The 22,037-nt window shown below is 41.1% G+C and overlaps 1 protein-coding gene across 5 annotated transcripts in view; it reads left to right on the plus strand.

The window, feature by feature from the left end:
• The window catches only part of Sptbn1 (spectrin beta, non-erythrocytic 1), a 135,434-nt gene that overhangs the window by 105,648 nt on the left and 7,749 nt on the right, over nucleotides 1–22,037 (plus strand). For 4 of the 5 annotated variants that reach the window (XM_033764006.1, XM_033764011.1, XM_010615838.1 and 1 more), the window contains 14 exons: nucleotides 2,862–3,008; nucleotides 4,091–4,354; nucleotides 5,601–5,825; nucleotides 6,215–6,304; nucleotides 6,438–6,719; nucleotides 7,581–7,711; nucleotides 9,044–9,248; nucleotides 9,644–10,018; nucleotides 15,045–15,289; nucleotides 16,267–16,405; nucleotides 17,198–17,282; nucleotides 18,134–18,330; nucleotides 19,514–19,626; nucleotides 20,263–20,326. In XM_033764006.1, coding sequence (XP_033619897.1) covers nucleotides 2,862–3,008; nucleotides 4,091–4,354; nucleotides 5,601–5,825; nucleotides 6,215–6,304; nucleotides 6,438–6,719; nucleotides 7,581–7,711; nucleotides 9,044–9,248; nucleotides 9,644–10,018; nucleotides 15,045–15,289; nucleotides 16,267–16,405; nucleotides 17,198–17,282; nucleotides 18,134–18,330; nucleotides 19,514–19,626; nucleotides 20,263–20,326 — 2,562 coding nt within the window. Of the gene's footprint in view, nucleotides 1–2,861; nucleotides 3,009–4,090; nucleotides 4,355–5,600; nucleotides 5,826–6,214; nucleotides 6,305–6,437; nucleotides 6,720–7,580; nucleotides 7,712–9,043; nucleotides 9,249–9,643; nucleotides 10,019–15,044; nucleotides 15,290–16,266; nucleotides 16,406–17,197; nucleotides 17,283–18,133; nucleotides 18,331–19,513; nucleotides 19,627–20,262; nucleotides 22,003–22,037 lie in introns of those variants that run through there. The other variant, XM_010615839.3, reaches the window with a different exon arrangement.

The raw sequence follows: 22,037 nt of genomic DNA on the forward strand, positions 1-22,037 counted from the left end.
ATATATTATATATTATATATTATACTTTGATAAACTTCCCATAATTCAGCCTTATCAAAACACACCCCTTTAAAACCAGAATGGCCAGGGATTTAGTTCAGCAGTTCGGTGGCCTGCCTTGCAAGCGCAAGGACCCGAGTTCAATCCCCGAGTTCAATCAAAAAATAAATAAATAAAACCAGAATCTCTGAGAGTTTGTTGAGTCTGATTCTGCATGTAAAAATCTACCTATTGTGCAGATAGTGCTTGACCTAGTACTCCATGGTCAAATTTAATAACCGTTCTTGATTGTTGATGTCGTTTAAGGTCCAGAGAATCCAAGGTTTGCCCTTTTTTCCATACTCCCTTTCTCCTGGGAGCCTTGAATTGTGAGATCTGCTCTTGTTGGCCCCAACCCACAACACTGGATGTGGGGGCAACTGTTAAACTAGCGGTGCTGGAGTTACTGGTAGGGTCCCACCTGCTCCCTCCAAACGGGAATACAGACAGCATCTTAGTTTTTATAGTGTTAATTTATTAGACTGTCATGGAAAACAGATGAATAATATAAAAAAGTATTGCTTTTTTTGTTCTAATCTCTCAGTAATGCCCCTCCTAGTTTCTGAAACTGATTTTATTTTTTTCAGAAGAGTGGGCTATCTAGTTGTGTCTGTACAGGGATGTGAGTTCAGTGCTTTGCCCCCTCTTAATTCAGTGATTGAAGCATTTTTCTTTTGCTCATCTGCACAGTGTTCTTTTCTATAGAGAATGAGTATATTCTTAAATGACCTTTGTAATTGTGCACAGATAATAACTGCAGCCCTAGTTCCAAAATTCTGTTGAAGGGCTTGATAAACTGGCAAGTTCCATAGATCCACTGCAGTGTGCTATGTTGCATGATCCTTGATCTGTAGGATAATGTGTTCAGCAAAGAGCAGAATTGTTTATAAGCCTCTGGTTTTATGTAGTGCTCTTTTTTTTTTAAATCCCTCTTGGGGTAGGTAGTTATGAATAGCAAGAATGCATGAATGTCCGTGGCACTTGGAATAAATAAGTGCCTTCTATTGTATAGATTATAGGGACAGATTTTATCATTCAGTTTCCTTTTAACCCTTTTTCTTCTTAGATCAAATGAATGCCAATACTATATCAGATTTCATCTACGGTGGACCCTTGACTACACTTCCCAAAGACTAATTGTAACTAAGTCAGTACAGCTGAGATCTGGCAGTTTACCTGGGTACACGCTATAGATAACAAGAGACAGATGAATCTTCCATTAACCTAATTAACCCAAGTTGTTCCTATGTCAGGCTGGTCATAATTTAAGGGTCCACTGTACTTAGATAATTGAAACATAGGTAATTCTTTTAAAGTAGGAAATGTATTGCTTTTATTAATATGTGACAGATCAATGGACTTTGATTACATAGGGCTTTATGAGATTTACTAGTTTTTCCTCAGTAAAAAGTGACATCAGGGGCAGGGGATTAAGCTCAGTTGTTCCATCACCTGCCTTGCAAATTCAATCCCAGTACCCAAAAAAAAGTGACATCAGAGGTCCTGCTACCTTTTATTTTCAGCCCTGCTTCCTCCTCTTCTTCATGGTGAATAGCTAGAGAAAGGTAGGATTAGTGTTCGAGTTGACCTACTCTCTGAGCCAGAGGTGCCTCTGTGTCCTACATGGCCTCCCTGGACATCATTTCTGGAGAACAGAGCTATAGGAAAGACTATAGGAAACAGGCTATAGGAAAGACTTTACCAGCAGCAATCAGTGTGAGTGAGCAGCCTTGGGAGTATCATTTCTGTAAGGGCTTCGGTGGGTCTTATGTGCCACTTCTAGACCTTGGGAGATGGAACAGTGATAGGGTTGAGATGCAAACTTGTGATTAGCACAAAAGTGGGATTCTGCAGTAACCAGGAAAAGGTTTATGGTCCCTGTAGACATCTGCTCTGATCCAGCCAACTCTGTCCTGCCAGGGTTAATACAAAGCTCTCCCTGGAGTAATGCCATGAGTGGGTAGGAATCAGGACTCTGGTCTGGCTGCTTCTAGACAGATGGGAACAAGCAAGAGCTGAGTTAGCAGAGAAGCCTGCAGAAGAGGTGGGTCAGAGCCTAGTATTTGGCTGACTCCCACCCAAGCTTTCAGGAGAGTTCCTTCAATCTATCAGCACCTGGCAGGCTTTGTGCAGCTTTCAAGAGTTGAGTTCCAAAAATATATGTCAGGTCTCAGAATTAAGTCCTGTGAAGTGATCTTGGTCTGAATGGAAGATTCTTTAGAGAACTAGAGGCATAGAAAAAAAGGTGAAGATTAAAAACAAAGGACATCTTTGTTGCCTTACTCCTACAGTGGGCAAGTTACTTATGTTCTTTGGCATCCCCATATGTGTACCCATTAAGTGTGGGGCATTGTGTGGATAAATGAGTAGATTTGTCTATGTTTTGTTTCATTTTTTACTTGAAAGAATTAAAAGAGTACAGTCAGCCACATGAAGTATAAAAGTCAATCATAATTAAGTTGATATAGCTAAGACAGGTATTTTTGGAAGAGAATAAAGTGACTTGGACTGTTCAGAACAGAATTTTAAACATAGCCCTTTGGGGGAAAGTTGGTTGAGAGTGCCTTACAGTGTGAGAGCTGGTTCCTCATTTTAGTGTCCTGGGTTAACTTTAGATGTACATTTTAGAACAAAGGTACAAGCTCCTTTATGATGGACATCTGTCATGATGGATCTGAGTTGTAAATTTAAATACTTGGTTATCTCTGGACGTGAAAGTGTACAGTGTGCATAGCATGACATGAGCACGACCCTTTTCAGGCAGGAAAAGGGCTAATGTCTATAATTATAATCTCTGAAATCTTCCTGATGTTTTTCCCTAGCTGTCTCTCTGGATCAATGAAAAGATGCTTACAGCCCAGGATATGTCTTACGATGAAGCCAGAAATCTGCACAGTAAATGGTTAAAACATCAAGCATTCATGGCAGAACTTGCATCCAACAAAGAATGGCTTGACAAAATTGAGAAGGTGAGTTAAAATGTTTGATAATGACCCCCATTTTGACTTCTTGGCAGTGTAAGAACCTGACAGTGGCAGGGGTGAACCTTTTATTTAGAATGCTTTCCAGCATGTTTGAGTTTTATCTGAATATTTATGAAAGCTATTCAGCCATTAGCCACAACTCCTCCACCTACCAGGTCCTGGCTTCAGCCACCAAACAGGAGAAAATCCAGAACTTCAGCCAGGTGGTATAAAATGCTTGGTTCATCTTTCGGTGAATACTAGGCATCGGTTTCTGTTGTCCACCCCTCTGCTGCTGAAGGACTGAGCCCTCGTGTACTCTCAATTGCCTTGATCGTAGTGCTTGTTCCCACTGGACCAGCTTTATCAGATACACTTACACAAAATTTCAAAACACTGTTTTAAATTTTCTGTTTTCCTTATGTGACTACTATATACCAGGCACTATAATAATTATTACAGTATATAATTTCCACACTGGAAATTCTGTGCCCATAACTGATATGTTTGTGTTCCCCACCCTCTTTTCTCTCCCTTGAATTTTATGTTGTGTAAGGCACTTTTAAAACAATTTTTTGTAGTGCTAGGAATTGAACCCAGAGCTTTAAACATGATAATGATAGGCAAGCATTCTACCCCTGACTTACGTCCCCACCCCTTTTCATTGTTTGAGACTAGGTCTCAATAAGTTATCCAGGCTGACCTCAAACTTGAAATCTTTCTTCTCAGCCTGGGATTGTAAGCAGTTGCCACTATGCTTGTGTTAGGCTCTTAAGGGTTAAAATAATTGTATGTGTTCTTTTGGGCATGGAATAGAGGAAATAAGACCTTATATGATTGGCATTAAATATATTACTGTCCTCATGGAAACTATTCATGTATTACCTATTCCTCAACGCCTGTGAGACCCGTATAGTGTGTAGTCAAGGCCATTGTTGATGTTACTGAGCAGTAACTTCATATGGAAAGACTGCGTATTGAATGAATGAGTAAATTATAAAACAGATGTCTTGGGTTTGTTTTTCACAATGACATTTCTCTACAAACTATATTTATTTGTTTATAACTATGATTGTTGTGTTTTCCAGGAAGGAATGCAACTCATTTCAGAAAAGCCAGAGACAGAAGCCGTGGTGAAAGAGAAACTCACGGATTTACATAAAATGTGGGAAGTCCTTGAATCCACCACCCAGACCAAGGCCCAGCGGCTCTTTGATGCAAACAAGGCTGAACTTTTCACCCAGAGCTGTGCAGATCTAGACAAATGGCTGCATGGCTTGGAGAGTCAGATTCAATCTGATGACTATGGCAAAGATCTTACCAGTGTCAACATTCTGCTGAAAAAGCAACAGGCAAGTGGGCTGGACGGGCTCATACAGCCTAGTCTTCATCATCCTTACTTGATTTTCCATACAAGGGGATGTTAACACCCAGCAACGTGCTAGTTCTGACAGCATCATGGGATGTTTCCAGAGATAGCTGGAAAGCTGGTATCAGTAGAAGTGTTGGGTGCCTGTGTGTGGCGTAGTTTTTCTTACTCTCTTAGTCAGTAGATATTATCACCATTTATTATTTGAGTAAACATTTCATACAGTTCTGTACTTTATGTGAATGAAAGTGATCATGTTTCTTTGCTGTATAATGTGTAGTTTGGTGACATCATGATATTTTTTAGATAATAAAAGTCTTAAATTTTTTGTATCACAGTAGAGAGCTCTAAGGGTAAATAAATTTACCTTGAGTTAATGAGAAAAGAGTTGTTGTGTTGAGAAAGCAGGTCCATTTCAAAATATTCCAGGACTCCCCTGACAGGCTTTACAGCCTGTAGCCAAGTCTGAGGCCCAGCAGTTCCACTTAGACCCAGTCATTACAAGATGGTCTTGGCCACATGCTGAGGCTGCCTTCTTCATCCAGAGTGACGCTATTCCTTTTGCTAAATGATTGGGTTACGCTCCAGGTTTTTGTGCGTTAAGGAATTTTTTCACAAGAGATTTTTGGTCAGACTCGCTTATTTTCTCTTCCAAGAAAAGGGAGTCAGTTTGCTCCCCTATGTGATCCCTTGGTCTCTTAGCTGACAGTATATTGTCTTCCCGGTATGATAGTTTCTGAGCAAGACACTTGTACTTTCACTTTTGCCCATTTTCGTCATATAAATGAAAACCTAGTATATATTCCTCTTGATTATCCAATATGATCATAGTCTGCTTTTCCATTGAAGAAAGGGCAAATATATTGTCTTCTTTCCTAAAAGAATGGACCCTCTCAGCATCTCCTTTTGATGATCAGACTCGCTTCTAGAAAAGCAAAGATTGTTCATCTCCCATAGTTCTTGTCTCCCAGTCTTTTTTTCCCCTAAAGTTGCTGAATTAACATGAATATTACTTCATGTTTTAAAATCCTAGAAGGGGATGTTTTAAACATTAACTGATAAGCTGGATTACTAACTTTGTTCATTGTTAGAACCATTTCTTAGTTCTGTGCTATGTATAAGTTCATATTCTTCAATGCTGCATTTTGCCCAGTGCACAAAACATATTTCATATTACTGTTTGTCTTCTCTGGCTTTGACATGACAGCTGCTCTGTCTTTTGTCCTCAGATGCTGGAGAATCAGATGGAGGTACGGAAGAAGGAGATAGAAGAACTCCAGAGCCAAGCCCAGGCACTGAGTCAGGAGGGGAAGAGCACTGACGAAGTGGACAGCAAGCGTCTCACAGTGCAGACCAAGTTCAAGGAGCTCCTGGAGCCCTTGAATGAAAGAAAGCATAATCTGCTGGCCTCCAAAGAGATCCATCAGTTCAACAGGGATGTGGAAGATGAGATTGTGAGTAGACCCAGTCTACACCAGTGGCTTTTCCACAAGAACCCTTGCCTAGCTCAAGCCCATGTCCTCACTTCTCTGTCATTCTCACCTAGGGCCACATTGGTGAACTGAGCTCTTGGAGACCACATTCTGCATGTTTAGGGTTTCTTCACCTCCCCAACAAAATGTAACTCCAGTGTCTTCTCTGATTTTCTAAAGAAATTCCCAAGTTTTAATGCCCCTAGAGCAGTGCTTTTAAATGTAACCACAAGGATTCACAGTAAGTCCAACATTGAGGGTGAAGTTTGACGATCTAACTCTCACCGCCCTGCCGTCCTTCGCCATTCTTGTTTCTGTCATATATTGGTTGTTCTTTTCTGTCCTAACCACTTATTTACAATTATTTCCAGTTGTGGGTTGGTGAAAGGATGCCTTTGGCAACTTCCACAGACCATGGCCACAATCTTCAGACCGTGCAGCTGTTAATAAAGAAAAATCAGGTAAGTGTTGCTGCTCTGGTTAGCTCAGCCTAGCAAAGAAAGAGCTTTGAAGGCTTGCAGTTTCCTCTTGTCCTAGCAGCAGATCATGGCCGTTTAGCAAGGCATTGTGTGTGTGTTTTCTGTACTAACACAGACTCTCCAGAAAGAAATCCAGGGGCACCAGCCTCGTATCGATGACATCTTTGAGAGGAGCCAAAATATCGTCACTGACAGCAGCAGCCTCAATGCTGAGGCCATTCGGCAGAGGCTCGCCGACCTGAAGCAGCTGTGGGGCCTCCTGATCGAGGAGACGGAGAAGCGCCATAGGCGGCTTGAGGAGGCGCACAGGGCCCAGCAGTACTACTTTGATGCAGCTGAGGCCGAGGCATGGATGAGTGAGCAGGAGCTGTACATGATGTCTGAGGAGAAGGCCAAGGTGAGAGAGTCCTTGTCCCCGTGAGAGGAAGTAGGAAGGAGCGTGCTGCAAAAGATCCTCAGACTCAGACCCTGAGTTTGTTTCTGCTAGTAGCTCTGGTTTTTTGTTTTTGTTTTTGTTTTTTGGTACTGGGGATGAAACTCGGGACCTTGCACCTGTGAGGCAGACAGCAGCACCACTGAGCTAAATCCCTGGGCCTGTAGCTTTGTTTTTGTGAGACATTTCACATACTGCCTTTGACCAGTAAGGGGCCATCACAGTGCACAAGTATCTAAATTCTGGCTGCTGTTTCCCCTTGATAGAAGATTGTCTTGCTTTTATAAAGCTAGGCATGGTGGCACATGCCTGTAATCCCACTAGTCAGGAGGCTGAGGCAGGAAGATTGCTTGCTGTGATTTTGAGGTCAGACTGGGTTGAATGACAGTCTGTCATTAAGATTCTTTTTGTCACTTAAAAAAAAATAGTAATTACTAGAGTTCTTTATAGGATTACTTGTAACCTTTACAACATACAGGATGGGTTTTGTGACCATTGGAAAAAATGTTCCAGAATGCAGGCAGCTATCCACAGGTTGGATAGTTCAACCACCCAGGGTACATCTGATATACTTGAGTTGTACTCTGCCTCTCAGAGCGTCCTTAGTCACTCTGCATCACCATTTGCCATTTGACAAAAATGTGCTGAGGTCTAGTTCATGTTTGTGTTCTCAAAATGTGTCTTTGTTCACAGTGACTATTACACTTCTGGTGTTTTCTTCCTGATAGTCTTTTTTCCTGCTCCTCTGTGTAGTTAGTCACTCCTCAAGGTGCTGTCTCAGGCCAGAGGGTCTGGCTGTGGTTATGACAGCCCCTCTCCTTTTAGGATGAGCAGAGTGCTGTCTCCATGTTGAAGAAGCACCAGATTTTGGAACAAGCTGTAGAGGACTATGCCGAGACAGTGCATCAGCTCTCCAAAACTAGTCGGGCCCTAGTGGCTGACAGCCATCCTGAAAGGTGAGTGCCACATTTTAAGGATGATACCAGGCTGAGGATTTTTCATTGATGATCTCTTACTTAACATCCCCCCCCCCAAAAAAAAAAAACAGCAGTATCTTAAGATTAATAGTAAGGTGGATCATTAAGAAGCATTTTTAAAACAGCCCCAGTAGCACATGGTGAACAGGAAGGGTAAATGATTAGATCTGGAAATTGTTTCTGTGGGTTAAATATCTCCTGTTGGCCAAAACCCCATTGAAAGATCGTTGGTGTCAGGAGTCAGAAGTACCACGTAGAAGATGGTGGCGTACACCTGTAATCCCAGCACTTAAGAGACTGAGGCAGGAGGGCTGCATGTGTGAGGCCAACTTGATGGCACAATAAGTTCAAGGCGGGTCTGGACTACATGGGAAACCCTACCTATCAAAGCAATACAAAAGACCAAAGGCACCCGTTGATTTATACAGATGCAAGTAATCAGAATACTTACACTGGGTTGAAAATGTCTCCCATTTGGCAAAACAGTTACTAGGTTAAAGAAGAGTAGCACACATGAATACATGGACCTGTAAAATACAAGGCTCCCAGAAAGAAGAAAATGTATCACCTCCTAACTTATACATCAAGTGGTCGGAACACCTTGGAGGTTGGGGGAACGTGGCTTGATACAGTAGGTTTCCATGTTAATTTCAAGAGCAGTCATTTCACGCTTTCTGTCCAACTTCCTTTCATAACTTAGGAATAGAATTGGCTGTGCGCATTCAGCCAAGGCACGTCAGGGGAGATTAGGTATCTGTGTTGGTGTGTGAGTCCTTAAAGTGTTCATGATCATATTCCCAAAAGGTCTCCAGGGACAGGCACCAGCTAGTCCTTGTCTCTGGTCTCCTGTTACAAGACTGTCATTCTGGGGGGAAATTGGGGGACAGAGAATTCAGTCTCCTGACAGCATGCCCAGAACCCACGAAACAGGAGCAGGAAGGAGCCAGCACTCTTAGAAAGGAAGAGCACACACACATCCCAGAGGTGTGTGCCAGACTGGAATGCATTATTTCTCTGGCAGCTAGAATTTTGCATTGTTTTAACATAGAAGGAAATCCTGATTGGCAGAGCTAGCATGCAAAGAGTTGGGGTCCCTTTCCTTAATTACTATGTTTGGTTCACACATTAGCTCTTCATTATTTGAAATTGAGGTCAAATTTCATAGCTTTGTTTTTCAGGCTAAATAGGTTAACCAGAAGCTTCCTTAAGGAAACTTGATGTAATAAACTCATTATCTCCATCTCATTTGTTTTTCCTCCCCTGAAGAAAATTGAAATGTAAAGTCTCTTTCCCCTACTGCTCCTCTCTTAGTGAGCGTATCAGCATGCGGCAGTCCAAAGTGGATAAGCTATATGCTGGCCTGAAGGACCTCGCTGAAGAGAGGAGAGGCAAACTGGATGAGAGGCACAGGTTATTTCAGCTTAACCGTGAGGTTGACGACCTGGAGCAGTGGATTGCTGAGAGAGAGGTGGTCGCAGGGTCCCATGAACTTGGGCAGGACTATGAGCACGTCACGGCAAGTACTTTGGGCAAAGCATGAATGGCTGTGTAGTGAGCCATGGTATAAAAGGCAACTTGCATTCTTCATCTCTGGTAGATAAAATGCCCTGACTCAAATCAGAAGTCATGGGTTACTTTCTACATGGTTTTTTCATTGGATGACTTTGACTTGTGTTGGCTACCCTTTCTGTGTGTGCACTCCCCTGTGTAGAGATGGAGGCAGTGCTTTACTCTGCCGTAAGAGCAAGGAGGAGATGATTAGAGGTTTTGGGGCTGAGGTCTGAAGTTCTTAAATCATGCATGTTATTTGGTACCTCCTGCTCAGTTTCTTTCCAGATGACATTCATGTGATCACCAAGTAAAATGTTCCCAATGGTCTCACTGATTTTTTTACACCCATCCCCATTTCAGATGTTGCAAGAACGATTCCGGGAATTTGCTCGAGACACAGGGAACATTGGGCAGGAGCGTGTGGACACAGTCAATCACATGGCAGATGAACTCATCAACTCTGGACATTCAGATGCTGCCACCATCGCTGAGTGGAAGGATGGCCTCAACGAAGCCTGGGCTGACCTTCTGGAGCTCATTGACACAAGAACACAGATTCTCGCTGCCTCCTATGAACTGCATAAGTTTTACCATGACGCCAAGGAGATCTTTGGGCGCATCCAAGACAAACACAAGAAACTCCCTGAGGAGCTTGGGAGAGATCAAAACACTGTGGAGACCTTACAGCGGATGCACACCACCTTTGAGCATGACATCCAGGCTCTGGGCACTCAGGTGGGTGGTGAGCTCCCTGGGGGCAGCAGTAGGGTGCGGGCTAGCTCTCTAGAGCATCACTGTGCACTTCCGAGCATCTCTGGGCCTTGGCTCCTTCTAATATGCCTTAAGGGTTTGCTCAAATTAAATATACATGTACACTCACACTCAGTGTTTTCACTCACACTCAAGAGGTTTTCAGTCCATTCAAGTTCTAATTTTGCCACATTTTCAAACAATGTTAGATGAGCGTCCCTATGATTAAAATAAATAAGTAAACCACATGTGCATACAAACATTCGCAAGTTACAGGCCTCAGGATGAGTTGTGTTATGTTAGTATATCCTTCCAGAATAATCTCCAAAATAGTGCCTTATTACTTTCCATCAACCATCCCAAAAGAGAGGAAATAGGATTCTTATATTTTAATATGCTGGTCTTTTTTCCCCAGTATAAAGTGGCTACCACTAAGATTTTGTTTAAAAGATGTTTAACAAAGTAATAACAATACAACAGTTAAAATCCAGTGTAATCATTCTCTAGTTTCCTCTCTAATCTCTGCAGTTTCCTGTTTAGTCTCTTGCTTTTTAGTTGAAAAGTAAGTTGTATTTTCCCCCTAAATTTCATGGTTCTTGAAAAGAGGCCAGTTTTATTAAAGATGTTCAGTCCTGCTGTTGGGGTTTTATTCTGATCTAATAAAAATATGATGACTGTGAGGATTGGCAAACATTACCTATTAAAGGCCGATAGTAAATATTTTGTGGGACATATGATGTATTGCACTATTCAGCTCTGCCATCCTAATAGCCATTGAAAATGCATGGGTGTAGCTGTGCTCTGTAAGTATTTACAAAAACAGCCCAGATTTGGCTTGAGAATACTCATTTGAATTCATGAGCCTCATTGTACTTTGGCACTTTGGGGTTTGTTCTTTTTGTTTGTTTGTGTTTTGGTACTGGGCATTGAACTCGGATCCTTGCACTTGCGAGGCAGGCAGTGGAACCACTAGGGTTTGTTCTTTAGAGGGACCACCTTGACTGCCTGTCTTCCCACTTAAGCTTAATTCTTAATTCCTATCCCAAAGCAGTGAATAGTATTTGTGTTTATTTTTACTTGTGCCGTTCTCTTTCATCTTTTTATTGTGAGAGTCCATTGAAAACAACCAGAGGGCTGAGCATGGTGGCGCACACCTGTAATCCCTGCACTCGGGAGGCTAAGGCAGGAGGATCGCTATGAGTTCGAGACCAGCCTGGGCTACGTAGTAAGTTCCAGGCCAGTCTCAACTACATAGTGAGACCCTATCTCAAAAAACCAAAAAAAAGAAAAGAAAACAACCAGAGCTGCAGGAAAAGATGTTTGGAAAGATGTGCTTAGTTATATAGGAAATTAGCTTTCTTTTCTTTTTTTTTTCTTTTTTTTCCTCATTGAGTTTATTGGTACATTTAGGCATACAGTACAGTTTCATTCATTATTGGGATCTTGTACCTTTACATGACAGGTCTTGGTTCTCATTTTTAGGAAATTAGCTTTCTAAATAATTTCCCAGGAACTTGCTCATGGTAATTTGAGTTATATGTGAGCCATAAGTCAAAAATTAAGGAGTATTTCTCAGGGGCCTTTAGTATATTGTGATTACATCACCATGGGAGCCAAATCTCATTGACTGTTTTTGCATCTTTTGCAGAAATGTCCTTGCGCAGTTGAGGGTTAGTAATTCTTTTCCCTCAAGTTCAACATTGCCCATTCCCACCCTTTTATCTCCGGTGCACCCCCTTTCCTCCCCCCACATAGCATTTCTCCAAATATTCCCGTCACAGACATCTAAAGGCTCTTACTGTCCAAAACTGTTGTTTGTGGACTTTGGTCACATGGTCTCATTAGTAAATAATGATTAAGTATACATCCCCCATGTGTATTTCTCTGATTAAAATTTGTCTAGGTATATGGCACTGATGTTAATGAGAAGGAAATTTAAATAAAATATAGCTGCAGTTACTGGCTTCTGTTATAAAAGCATATACCACCTCCAAACAGCTTTTTATGTTTTCCCCCTTTTACACAAAAATAAAATTGTATACACATCATTTGTATGTTGCTTTTCCCACTTAGCTGTCATCATGGAGACCTTCATGAGTGCCTACAACACTTGATTATTTTTTTCATGAGTGCATAGAAGTCTCTTACTGGATGAAGCATCATTACTTTAACCAAGTCCTCACTGATGAGCATTTCCCTTATTTTTTATCCTTTGCTTATGTAGCCAATGCTGTAGAATGCAAAATATGCAAAAATTTTTATGTAGGACAAATTCCAAAAAATGGGATCATAAAATCAAAGTGTATTGATGTGTATCATTTTGGTGGAAACTGCCCATACAAGCTAAAACTTGCTACACTCCTGTCAACAGTGAATCAGCTCACTGACAAATATGTCGCCAAACTTGAATTTGAACCAAAAAAAAAAATAGATGACAAATTAAAATATCAGTTTGTAGTATCTTTTCATGTTTAAGGCCCATTTGCGTTTCCTGCTCTCATTGTTTTCTCTCTATGCCAATTTTTTGTGTTGCTTTCTTGGTAATTAGTCTTTTCTTTTGGTGACTGTCACAGCTGAAGAGCTAACTCACCAAAATATGTAAATATAAGCAGAAGCACATTCTTGGTTGCATTTACCAAATAACAGTTCTTGCCATTAGTTTTTGATTATTCAGTTTTTGTGGAAATTTGGCTAGTTCATATTTTACCTTCTTTACACCAGTGAATCCTTCCAACTATATTGGATGCTGCATTTTTATATTTTTTTTAGTGCAACTGTCCAGTTGACAGAAGTCTGACAAAAAAATACACTGTCAGTATCACATGGCAACGGGAAGGCATTTTTTTTTTCTTTGTTTATTGGTACGTTTTAGGTATACATTATGTCACATTCATCATTGGGAATTTGTACCTGTACATGATATATATTGGTTCTTCTTCTTTTTCCCATTTCCCTTCCCTCCATTCCACCCCTCCCTGTTTACAAAAAAAACTTTGTTTCCATATTTTCCTTCTTTTCTCATATTTTTTTTTTCTGTCCCTTCTTTTCTTTTTCCTATCCCCCCTCCCTACTTCCCCTTTTCCTTTGGACCTTATTTCACATTGCCTGTTATACATTTGGTTCTCACTTATATATGTGTGTCCTGTTTATTTCACTTAGGAGTATTGCCTCATTGTGCATCCATTTAGCTATAAATGCCTGTAGTTTATCATTCTTTATGGCTAAGTATTCCATTTTATTAAAAAGAACACATCTTATCTAGTCACCAGTTGATGAGTATTTGGGCTGTTTCCAAGATTTACCTATTACAAACTCCCACTATAAACATGGGTGTGCAAATATCACTGTGGTATAATGCTTTTAGGTATTTTAGGAAGATACCCAGTAGGGGAATAGCTAGGTCAAATGGGACCTCTAATCCTATTTTTTTAAGGCATCTCCATACTGATTTCCTCAGTGGCTGCGTCAGTCTGCATTCCCACTAGCAATGAAAAGGGGTTTCTCACCACAAACCTGCCAGCATTTGTTATTGGTTGATTTCTTGATAGCAGCCATTGTTTCTGGGGTGAGGTGGAATCTCGGCATTGTTTTCATTTGTGCATCTTGAGTGACCAGGGATGCTGAACTTGTTTTTTTTTAATGATGCCAGGAATCAAACTCAGATTCTTGTGCTTGCAAGGCAGGCACAGCACCACTGAGTTACATCCCCTGCTTGATGCTGAACATTTTTTCACATATTTGTTTACTGTTTCTACTTCATCTGAGAATGTCTGTTCATTTCAGACGCCCATTTTTGAGTCTTTAAATTTGGGAGGCCTGATTTTTTTTTTTTAAATATATTCTAGGTAGTAGACCTTTGACTGAGGAATAGCTGCTAAAATTTTTTCCCACATTGGGATTGTCTCTTCGCACTGGTGGTTTCTCTTGCTGTACAGAAGCTTTTTAATAAGATGAGGTCCTAGTTAGTGATTCTTTGTGTTAGTTTACATTTGATTGAAATTTTGCTTATAAAGTCTTTTCCTATGCCAATGTCTTTAAGAGTTACACCAAACCTGTCTTCTAGCAGGTTTAGTGTTTCTGTTTTAATATTTAGCTGATGTTGTTGGTAGTAGGGGTCAAACTTGGGACCTTGCACTTGCAAAGCAGGTGGCAGAACCACTCAGCTAAATCCCTGGCCCAATATTTAGATCTTTGATCCATTTCAGTTTTAGTTTAGTGCATGGTGAGAGATATGGTCTAGTTCTAATCTTTAGTAAGTTAAAACCCAATTTTTCTAGCACCATTTATTAAAGAGGTATCTTCCCTCCAGTGAGGGTGGTTGGCTCTTTTGTCAAAGATGAGGTGGCTGAGTATGCCTGGACTTGTTTCTGCATCTTCTGATCTGTTCCATTGATTCTCAGGTCTGTTTCTTTGGAAAGGCATTTTCAGAATGTGTTCTTCGTGGCAGTTTCTCATTCTTGATTTTAAAAATAATTATGATATACTTAGGTTTTTTTGGACTATATCTGGATGTGTCCATATCTCCCCCCCTTTTCTTTTGTTTTTGTGGGGGGGGTTGTTTGTTTGTTTGTTTGAGACAGTGTCTTGCTATGCAGTTCAGACTGACCTTGAACTCACTATATAGTTTCAGGCTGGCCTGGAACTATGATCCTCCTACCTCAACCTCCATAGGGATCGGATTACAGGAGTGTGCCACCATGCTCGGGCATTCATACCATCTTGTATCCCAAGGCCTAACTCCAGGCAACCTTTCCTCAGCTCTTCTGCTTATGTGTTTCTGTAGAATTCCACTTATTATGTTTGTAAAACTTAATAATGTAGTTCATTGGGTTTACAGAAAGCTTGAGTTTCCATGGCTTGGATCTCTAGTGAAATTGAACACTTCCCCAGGGACACAGAACCTGTTTTGAGCTTGTGTTCCCGTTAGTTTGTAAGTGGGATGGTGAAGGAAAGGGTGATGAAAAAAGGCTGCAGTGGTGGAGCTTGGCTCATATTCCCCGTGGCTTCACAGGTGAGGCAGCTTCAGGAGGATGCAGCCCGCCTCCAGGCAGCATATGCAGGAGACAAGGCCGATGACATCCAGAAGCGTGAGAACGAGGTCCTGGAAGCCTGGAAGTCCCTGCTGGATGCCTGTGAAGGCCGCAGGGTACGGCTTGTGGACACAGGGGACAAGTTCCGCTTCTTCAGCATGGTTCGTGACCTCATGCTCTGGATGGAGGATGTCATCCGGCAGATTGAAGCCCAGGAGAAGCCAAGGTAGCCCCCCGGGTTCTGGGGCTTTGTTTGTCTGGGGGCTGCCTTCACTGCTTAAGTTGTCTCCTACAAGACCCACGTCTGTGGACTCTGCTTCATGTAGCCATATACTTCAGGAGCAACTGCCTCATCTTTGGAATGAGGTGGCTTTTCTGAGTTCTTTATCTGTGTGTCTTTATTGAACTAAAAGCCCCTCTTTTTATATGTTCGCAACAGTGTCATTTACCCTCACCATCTGTTTTAATGGTGGGGGAGATTATTTAATATTTATTCTTGGTATTCCATTTGATTTTGTTTCACACAAACTAGTGAGGAGAAGTTAACAGATGAATAAGCAGATACAAATGCAGCCTTCAGTTCATTCCAGCCAGCTCCTGACCATGGCATAATTGAGAATTGAACTGTTTTACAATAGAATAAATATTGTTTATCATTTTATTTAAAAAGCAGCTGTAATCCCTGGGCCACGGTCAGTAGGTTTTGATCCGTGAGTAGCTCCCAGAAAAACTAGTGTGTGTTTCTTGAGCTGGTTTCCTTTCAGTGTGTCTCTGCATGTCTGAGTAAAATGACACTGCTGCTCTTTGGGGATACATGTTCGGAGCCTATAGAAGCCAGTGGCTTGGAGTAACTTTTACTGCCTCCATACCATCTTGAAGTGAGCCTTTCTGAATTATACTTGAAGGTAAAAGTTTGAACAGAGATCCAGCAATTTTCTTGCACACACCTAGCAACCTCAAGTAATACTTGAGCACACGTGCAAAAATAAAAAGAGCCTTTTTCAAGAATATCTAGCTTGAGAGCTGGTCTTATGCTGTCATTATACTTTAGCCCCAGGAGCCCAACCTGACCTTTGAATAGAATCAGCCCTCAGAGGATAAGTAGGCCACCAGACAGCTTCCTTCACATCAGTTACGTGTTTTGAAACCTACGTATTTATTTGAAAAGCTTGATTTCCTAAAGATGTTTTGGTTTAATTTTAGGGATGTATCATCTGTAGAACTATTAATGAATAATCATCAAGGCATCAAAGCTGAAATTGATGCTCGTAATGACAGTTTCACAACCTGCATTGAACTTGGGAAGTCCCTGCTGGCAAGAAAACACTATGCATCTGAGGAGGTAGGATGCTGCTTTGCTTTGGGGCCATGGGACATGCCCTAAAAATGACTTTGTTCTGTGTATCTGTACCTGCACATTCACATGCAGAGAAATATGTAAAGTTGTCCTTCATTGTTCATAGAGGATATTTCAGACCCCCGTGAGAACCAAAATTCAAGGAGCTTAAATCCCTTGTATAAAATGGCTCAGTATTGTAATGAACACATATCCTCATATGTTTTGTATATCATCACTAGGTATATACCCATACACATACTTAGATATATTTCAAAACTTCTTGCTTCTTTCCTACCTGCCTAGACTAAGACAATTACTTGTGTAACTCCATGGCACAAGACACAAATTTGAGGGGCCCAGGTTGAAAAATGACCTCTGTCACCACGTCTTCCTCTAGTACTCATCTGGTTAACCCCCTTCTCTGTTGCCTGTGCCCTGAGTCACTTTGTTCTCAGGTGAATGGTTTCATATTCTGGTTAGGATTACATAATAAGTTCGCTATATATACATCCCTTCATGGAAACAGATATCTTCTCAGTGAAGCCAGGATTTTGTCCCTCTTAGTCTCCCTCTGTTGTGAATGTATTTGCTGCAAGGAGCCTGAGTCTATTGCATCCTTGGTTTCCTCACAACGGCATCCTCTCCTCTCCCAGGACAGACTGGACAGATACTTCTAGCTTAGTGGTAGTCTCTGCAGAAAATAAATTTTTCTTGTATGAAGTATCCCATCAGAGAGAAAACAGGATATGGTACATTCTATTAAGATGTCTCTGGGGTCCTTTTTTTTTCATGCAGATCAAGGAAAAGTTGCTGCAGTTGACGGAAAAGAGAAAAGAAATGATTGACAAGTGGGAAGACCGTTGGGAATGGTTAAGACTGAGTAAGGACATATTTCATTTGTCTTTCTGCTCTTTTTGGTTGTCCACAGAAAGCATGAAAGTTTGTTTTTCTGTCTCACTGATCTTACCACTTAATGAATTTTGGAGCTGTGGATATTTCTTTCTTAGTGACCTGTTTCATGCCAAAAATATTTTTACAGAAGTTCTGTGTGGCATATTCCTTATTTTTTACCTATGATTGGTCTCAAGGTTGTGGGATATGGGTGTTCTTTAGGAGAACATGCAGATGATTTTTTAGCATCCTTCTGGGAGAGTACAGAGAGAAGCCCATTATTTTCAAGGAGAGTTTTTGTTTCATGATCAAGAAAGTTGAAAGTTGGCTTCAATTTTGTATCTGGTGTTCCTAATGGAAGGTTGATAACAAAGTAAAAGCTAAAATCTGCTAAGGTATTATAGTGAATTAGGCATTGTTCTAAGGATTTTTAAATATATTCCTGTATTTACTCCTTATAATGGCCCTGTGAGGTAAACTTTATTATTTATCCTCATTTTAAAAGCAATGTGTGAGTCATCTCAGGTTTTATAATTGGGAGTAGCAGCTCATAATTGGGATGAACCCCACAAGTAGCCCAGTTCTGGCATTATTAACTGTACTTTAACATTCTGTTTTGGGTCCCATAGTGGGTTAGGCATCCTTTTAAAATTAATCCGACTTGCTTTTGCTCTTCTTAACATGGTTGCTGGAAGAATTAAAGTTGCATGTGTGGCTCACATTGCATTTTCATTGGACCCAGTAGGCTATAAACCTCTTGTGCATGTATCTGCCAGCAGAGGGCAGCAGTATGAGGTGGCCCTGAGGCCAGCGCTCACTCATTCTTGGTGCCCTGTGCAGTTTTGGAGGTCCATCAGTTCTCAAGGGATGCCAGCGTGGCTGAGGCCTGGCTGCTTGGACAGGAGCCATACCTATCCAGCCGGGAAATTGGCCAAAGTGTGGATGAGGTGGAGAAGCTCATCAAGCGCCATGAGGCATTTGAAAAATCTGCAGCAACCTGGGATGAGAGGTTCTCCGCCCTGGAAAGGCTGACAACAGTAAGTAGCCACTGACACTACTTGGCCAGTTTGTGAGGACCTTCTTGAAATAGTTGACTCTTGAAACAGGAGGTATGGAGGGGTCCAGGGCTATACCTTCTCAGTTATCTTGTAGGCACCCAGATTTAAGATCACTTTTAGTGGCCTCCTACATAGGAACTTTTTGGTGATTTTTTTTTCTCTTTTCATTTGCTTTTCCTCCTATATCCCATAGAATCTTTGGTCTACAAGGGGATATGGCCTTAAATTTTGTTCCGAATTTCAGGATTAGAATTCCCATCAAATAGTACTTTAATTCTAAGCTACTATAAACCATCCCTATTCCTGGTTGTATATTCTGCTAGCATAAAGGATTTAGAATTGGGCCTGTGTACTAATGTTTCTTTTTCCCCAGACACTTGCACTCCTGATAGAAAATAGATTCTCTGCAATGTATAAAAATAATGTTTTTGTTTCCATTTTCCACAGTTCTGAGGATTTAACGCATATCTTTATACTTTTGTGTTAAAACAGAATACTTTCAGTGTGTGTGTTTTGCTCATGAAATGTCTTACTTTATATTTCATGTGGACTATTCAGTAGCTTTTTGTGTTTTGGGGCTGTGAACACGGAATCATACCCCACACAGTGGCTCCTCCAAAAACTTCTAGTTCTACCTTTGTACTTAATCTGGATTTGGGATTTTGTTTTGTTTGCATTTCCTTTTTTTTTTATTAGACCATGTCTAATACAGAATGATGAGGTTCATTTTGGGAAATTGGTATGTGCATTTAACATTTCCTGATCATGTTTAGGTAATGGGATTAAAATTTTATCTGAGCTCTTACAGAAAATCCAGTTTAGCCCCATCCCCACCCCCGCCCAGATCTTTACCTCAGCAAAGCTGAGATTTGTTTGCATTGTTAATTTAGAAGTTAAACTCATGCTCCTAGGGACACACGATAAACTCACAGGCATTTTGCCAGTTCATGGTGCAGCCCTCTCTTGCTTGCAGTTTTAGGTTTTAGCTGCACATCCTGTGAACTGATTGCCCTTTTCCTTAGGATATTAGAGCTTTCTTTAGGTTGTCCAGTGTATGCCAGTATAGGAAACTAGACAGAAGGCCTTCTTGGTTCCCTGAATTCTTTTCTTTAAAAGCAGCAGGGTCTGGGCCTCTGCTGAATGTCACCATGTTCTCCTTCAGTTGGAGTTACTGGAAGTGCGCAGACAGCAAGAGGAAGAGGAGAGGAAGAGGCGGCCGCCTTCTCCTGAGCCGAGCACAAAGGTTTCCGAGGAAACAGAGTCCCAGCAGCAGTGGTGAGTCATGGGGTGGTGTAAGAGGCTGGATCTCAGCTTGATGGCAGGTGAGCTTTATGGAGCATCTTTTGAAAGCCTTGCCTCACAAGGCCTAGCCACATGCCTTCCTATTACTTCGTGACACTGCCAAGAGACCATATAGTCACCCATGAGTAACATCTGAGGACACTGACTTGTCCACAGTCACATAGCTGTGGAGGTGGCAGAAGTGGAATGTGCACAGGGCCCGTCCTACTGCATGAACACTTGTGCATAGACAGCACACACATGTACATGCTCACAAGTTCCATGTCATTCAGTGGATGGAGTGAACCACCCAGATTTCAAGCCAGTGATTTTTTGGTGCTGCTCTGAAAGTTCTGGATGACTTCACATAAAGGGCAAGAATTATTCTTTGATTGCAAAGGCTAGGAGCTCCATGAAAACCTCTAATACCACCTTTGTTTGATTGGGGATTGTGGGGGATGGAGCATTGCTGTAGCCTAGCTATCTGGAGTCTTGGAAGTACTTGGAAATTCCAAGCTTTTTTTAAAAAAATCACATCATGTAAAAGAAGATTGCTGATGTTTTTCTCTTCTCTTTCCTTCCTTCCCCATCCCTCTTCCTTCCTTTTTGGTTTTCCCCCTCACCTAACAGGGATACTTCAAAAGGAGAGCAAGTTTCCCAGAATGGTTTGCCAGCTGAGCAAGGATCTCCACGGGTTAGTTACCGCTCTCAAACCTACCAAAACTACAAAAACTTTAATAGCAGACGGACAGCCAGTGACCAGCCATGGTCTGGACTGTGAAGTTCACTACCATTTGTCAAGAGCCACGCTTTCCAAATCCTGTTGGTTTTGATGCTGGCTCCTGCTTTGCCCAAAATGTTAAAAACTATACGTAATTCATACCCTTCCTTGGTTTCATATTTGTTTGCATTTAATTCATGTTTTTTTGAGTCTCTTAACTGTGGATGCTCATTGCCTTAAAGCAGCATACTTTTTTTTTGTTTATTTATTGTGAGCTTTTTACTTTATTAAGATTTTACAGCGAAACTCTTACTTGAGTAATTGAAATTAAATGAGATTACAGCATAATGAAGAAGAAAACTAGAATCTTAACAGGTATGGCATATCCAGTTATACTAACAGGGCACAGTATCACACTATAGGTACTGTGTTATTTTCAAATACTATTAACCTGTAGTAGTTTACTAGTAACTAGGAAGATGGGGATAGAAGGAAGGCGATATTCAATACTAAGATTAAACCCTACAGTCAGCTGAACATTCCATGAAACATACATTCAGTCATAGAAGATGACTCCAATAAAAGAAGGTTGGATCTTTTCTAGAAGCTGTTTTAATTTTAAGTACAAAATTGCAAACATTTTAAGACCTTCAGGTCATTTGTTACTTTTTACAAACCAGTTCCTTTCTTACTTTGTTCTGCCAAGTCCTAAAGTGAGAATGGTAGGCCTCCTTGCAGCAGATGTTGCAGCTGCCTTTTGGAAATAAGTTGCCTGCTGACTGCTGCTGCCGCTGCCTCACTGCCCAGACTCAGGACATGGCAGAAGACAGCAGTTCTCAGCATGTTTTGGAAGCCTGCGAGCCAGACTTCCAGGCCTCTCCATTCAGTCATTGACTTTGGGGTGTCAAACTGTTTTAATTTCTCAAACAAATGGAGCAAAAGCCATTTTGGTTCGTCCTGATTACTTGAACTTGATGGACCTTGCCTAGGAGCACTTACATGCCTCCCGGCTGCAGAGGTTGTTACTTTTATGTCTCTATAGACAAAACTCTGTTGAACATGTCAGATGAATCTCCTGATTCATTAATGTTTCAAGACTTTTTGTAGAGTTCTTTAATAAGGAGTCTTGTAGGATGGCATGTAGCAGGCCACACTAATGGGGATTGAAATGTTTTAACAGAAATCCTTTTCCTTAGGAATAATCAAAGAAGTGATTTCCGGGTACCGATCAAAACAAAATCCATATTACATCAAAGCCTTGTGAGACATTCACTTGCTCATTTGCCATATTTAGATGTCTTAGTGGAATCAGAAACCTGTTTTGATATGTGTTCTCCATGAGTTAAGTCTCATTTGTCTTTTCATTTCATGATGCATGTCTTTTTTTTCTTTTGTCAGGATAACATCGTGTAGCATCTTGTTTGTTTTTCCTTATCTCTATGTACATATCTATCTACTTGTGACTGTAGATGGGTATATAGATAGATGCCAAGCTTCTTATGTTCTGGGGTAGTGTGCACCATTATTGGGTCTCTGCTTTAAAATACACCTAAATTCATTTTAGGGGGAAAATGCTTTTCTTTGGTCATTAGGGAGCCCTGATGAATGTTTTTGGCCCCAAATTAGATTACATGTGTCATTGATCTAAATGTATATATGTGATATTTCCATATATATATATATA

The sequence above is a fragment of the Fukomys damarensis genome, unplaced genomic scaffold (genome assembly GCF_012274545.1).
Source record: "Fukomys damarensis isolate Sample0158 unplaced genomic scaffold, DMR_v1.0_HiC HiC_scaffold_2, whole genome shotgun sequence".
Classification (NCBI taxonomy): Eukaryota; Metazoa; Chordata; class Mammalia; order Rodentia; family Bathyergidae; genus Fukomys; species Fukomys damarensis.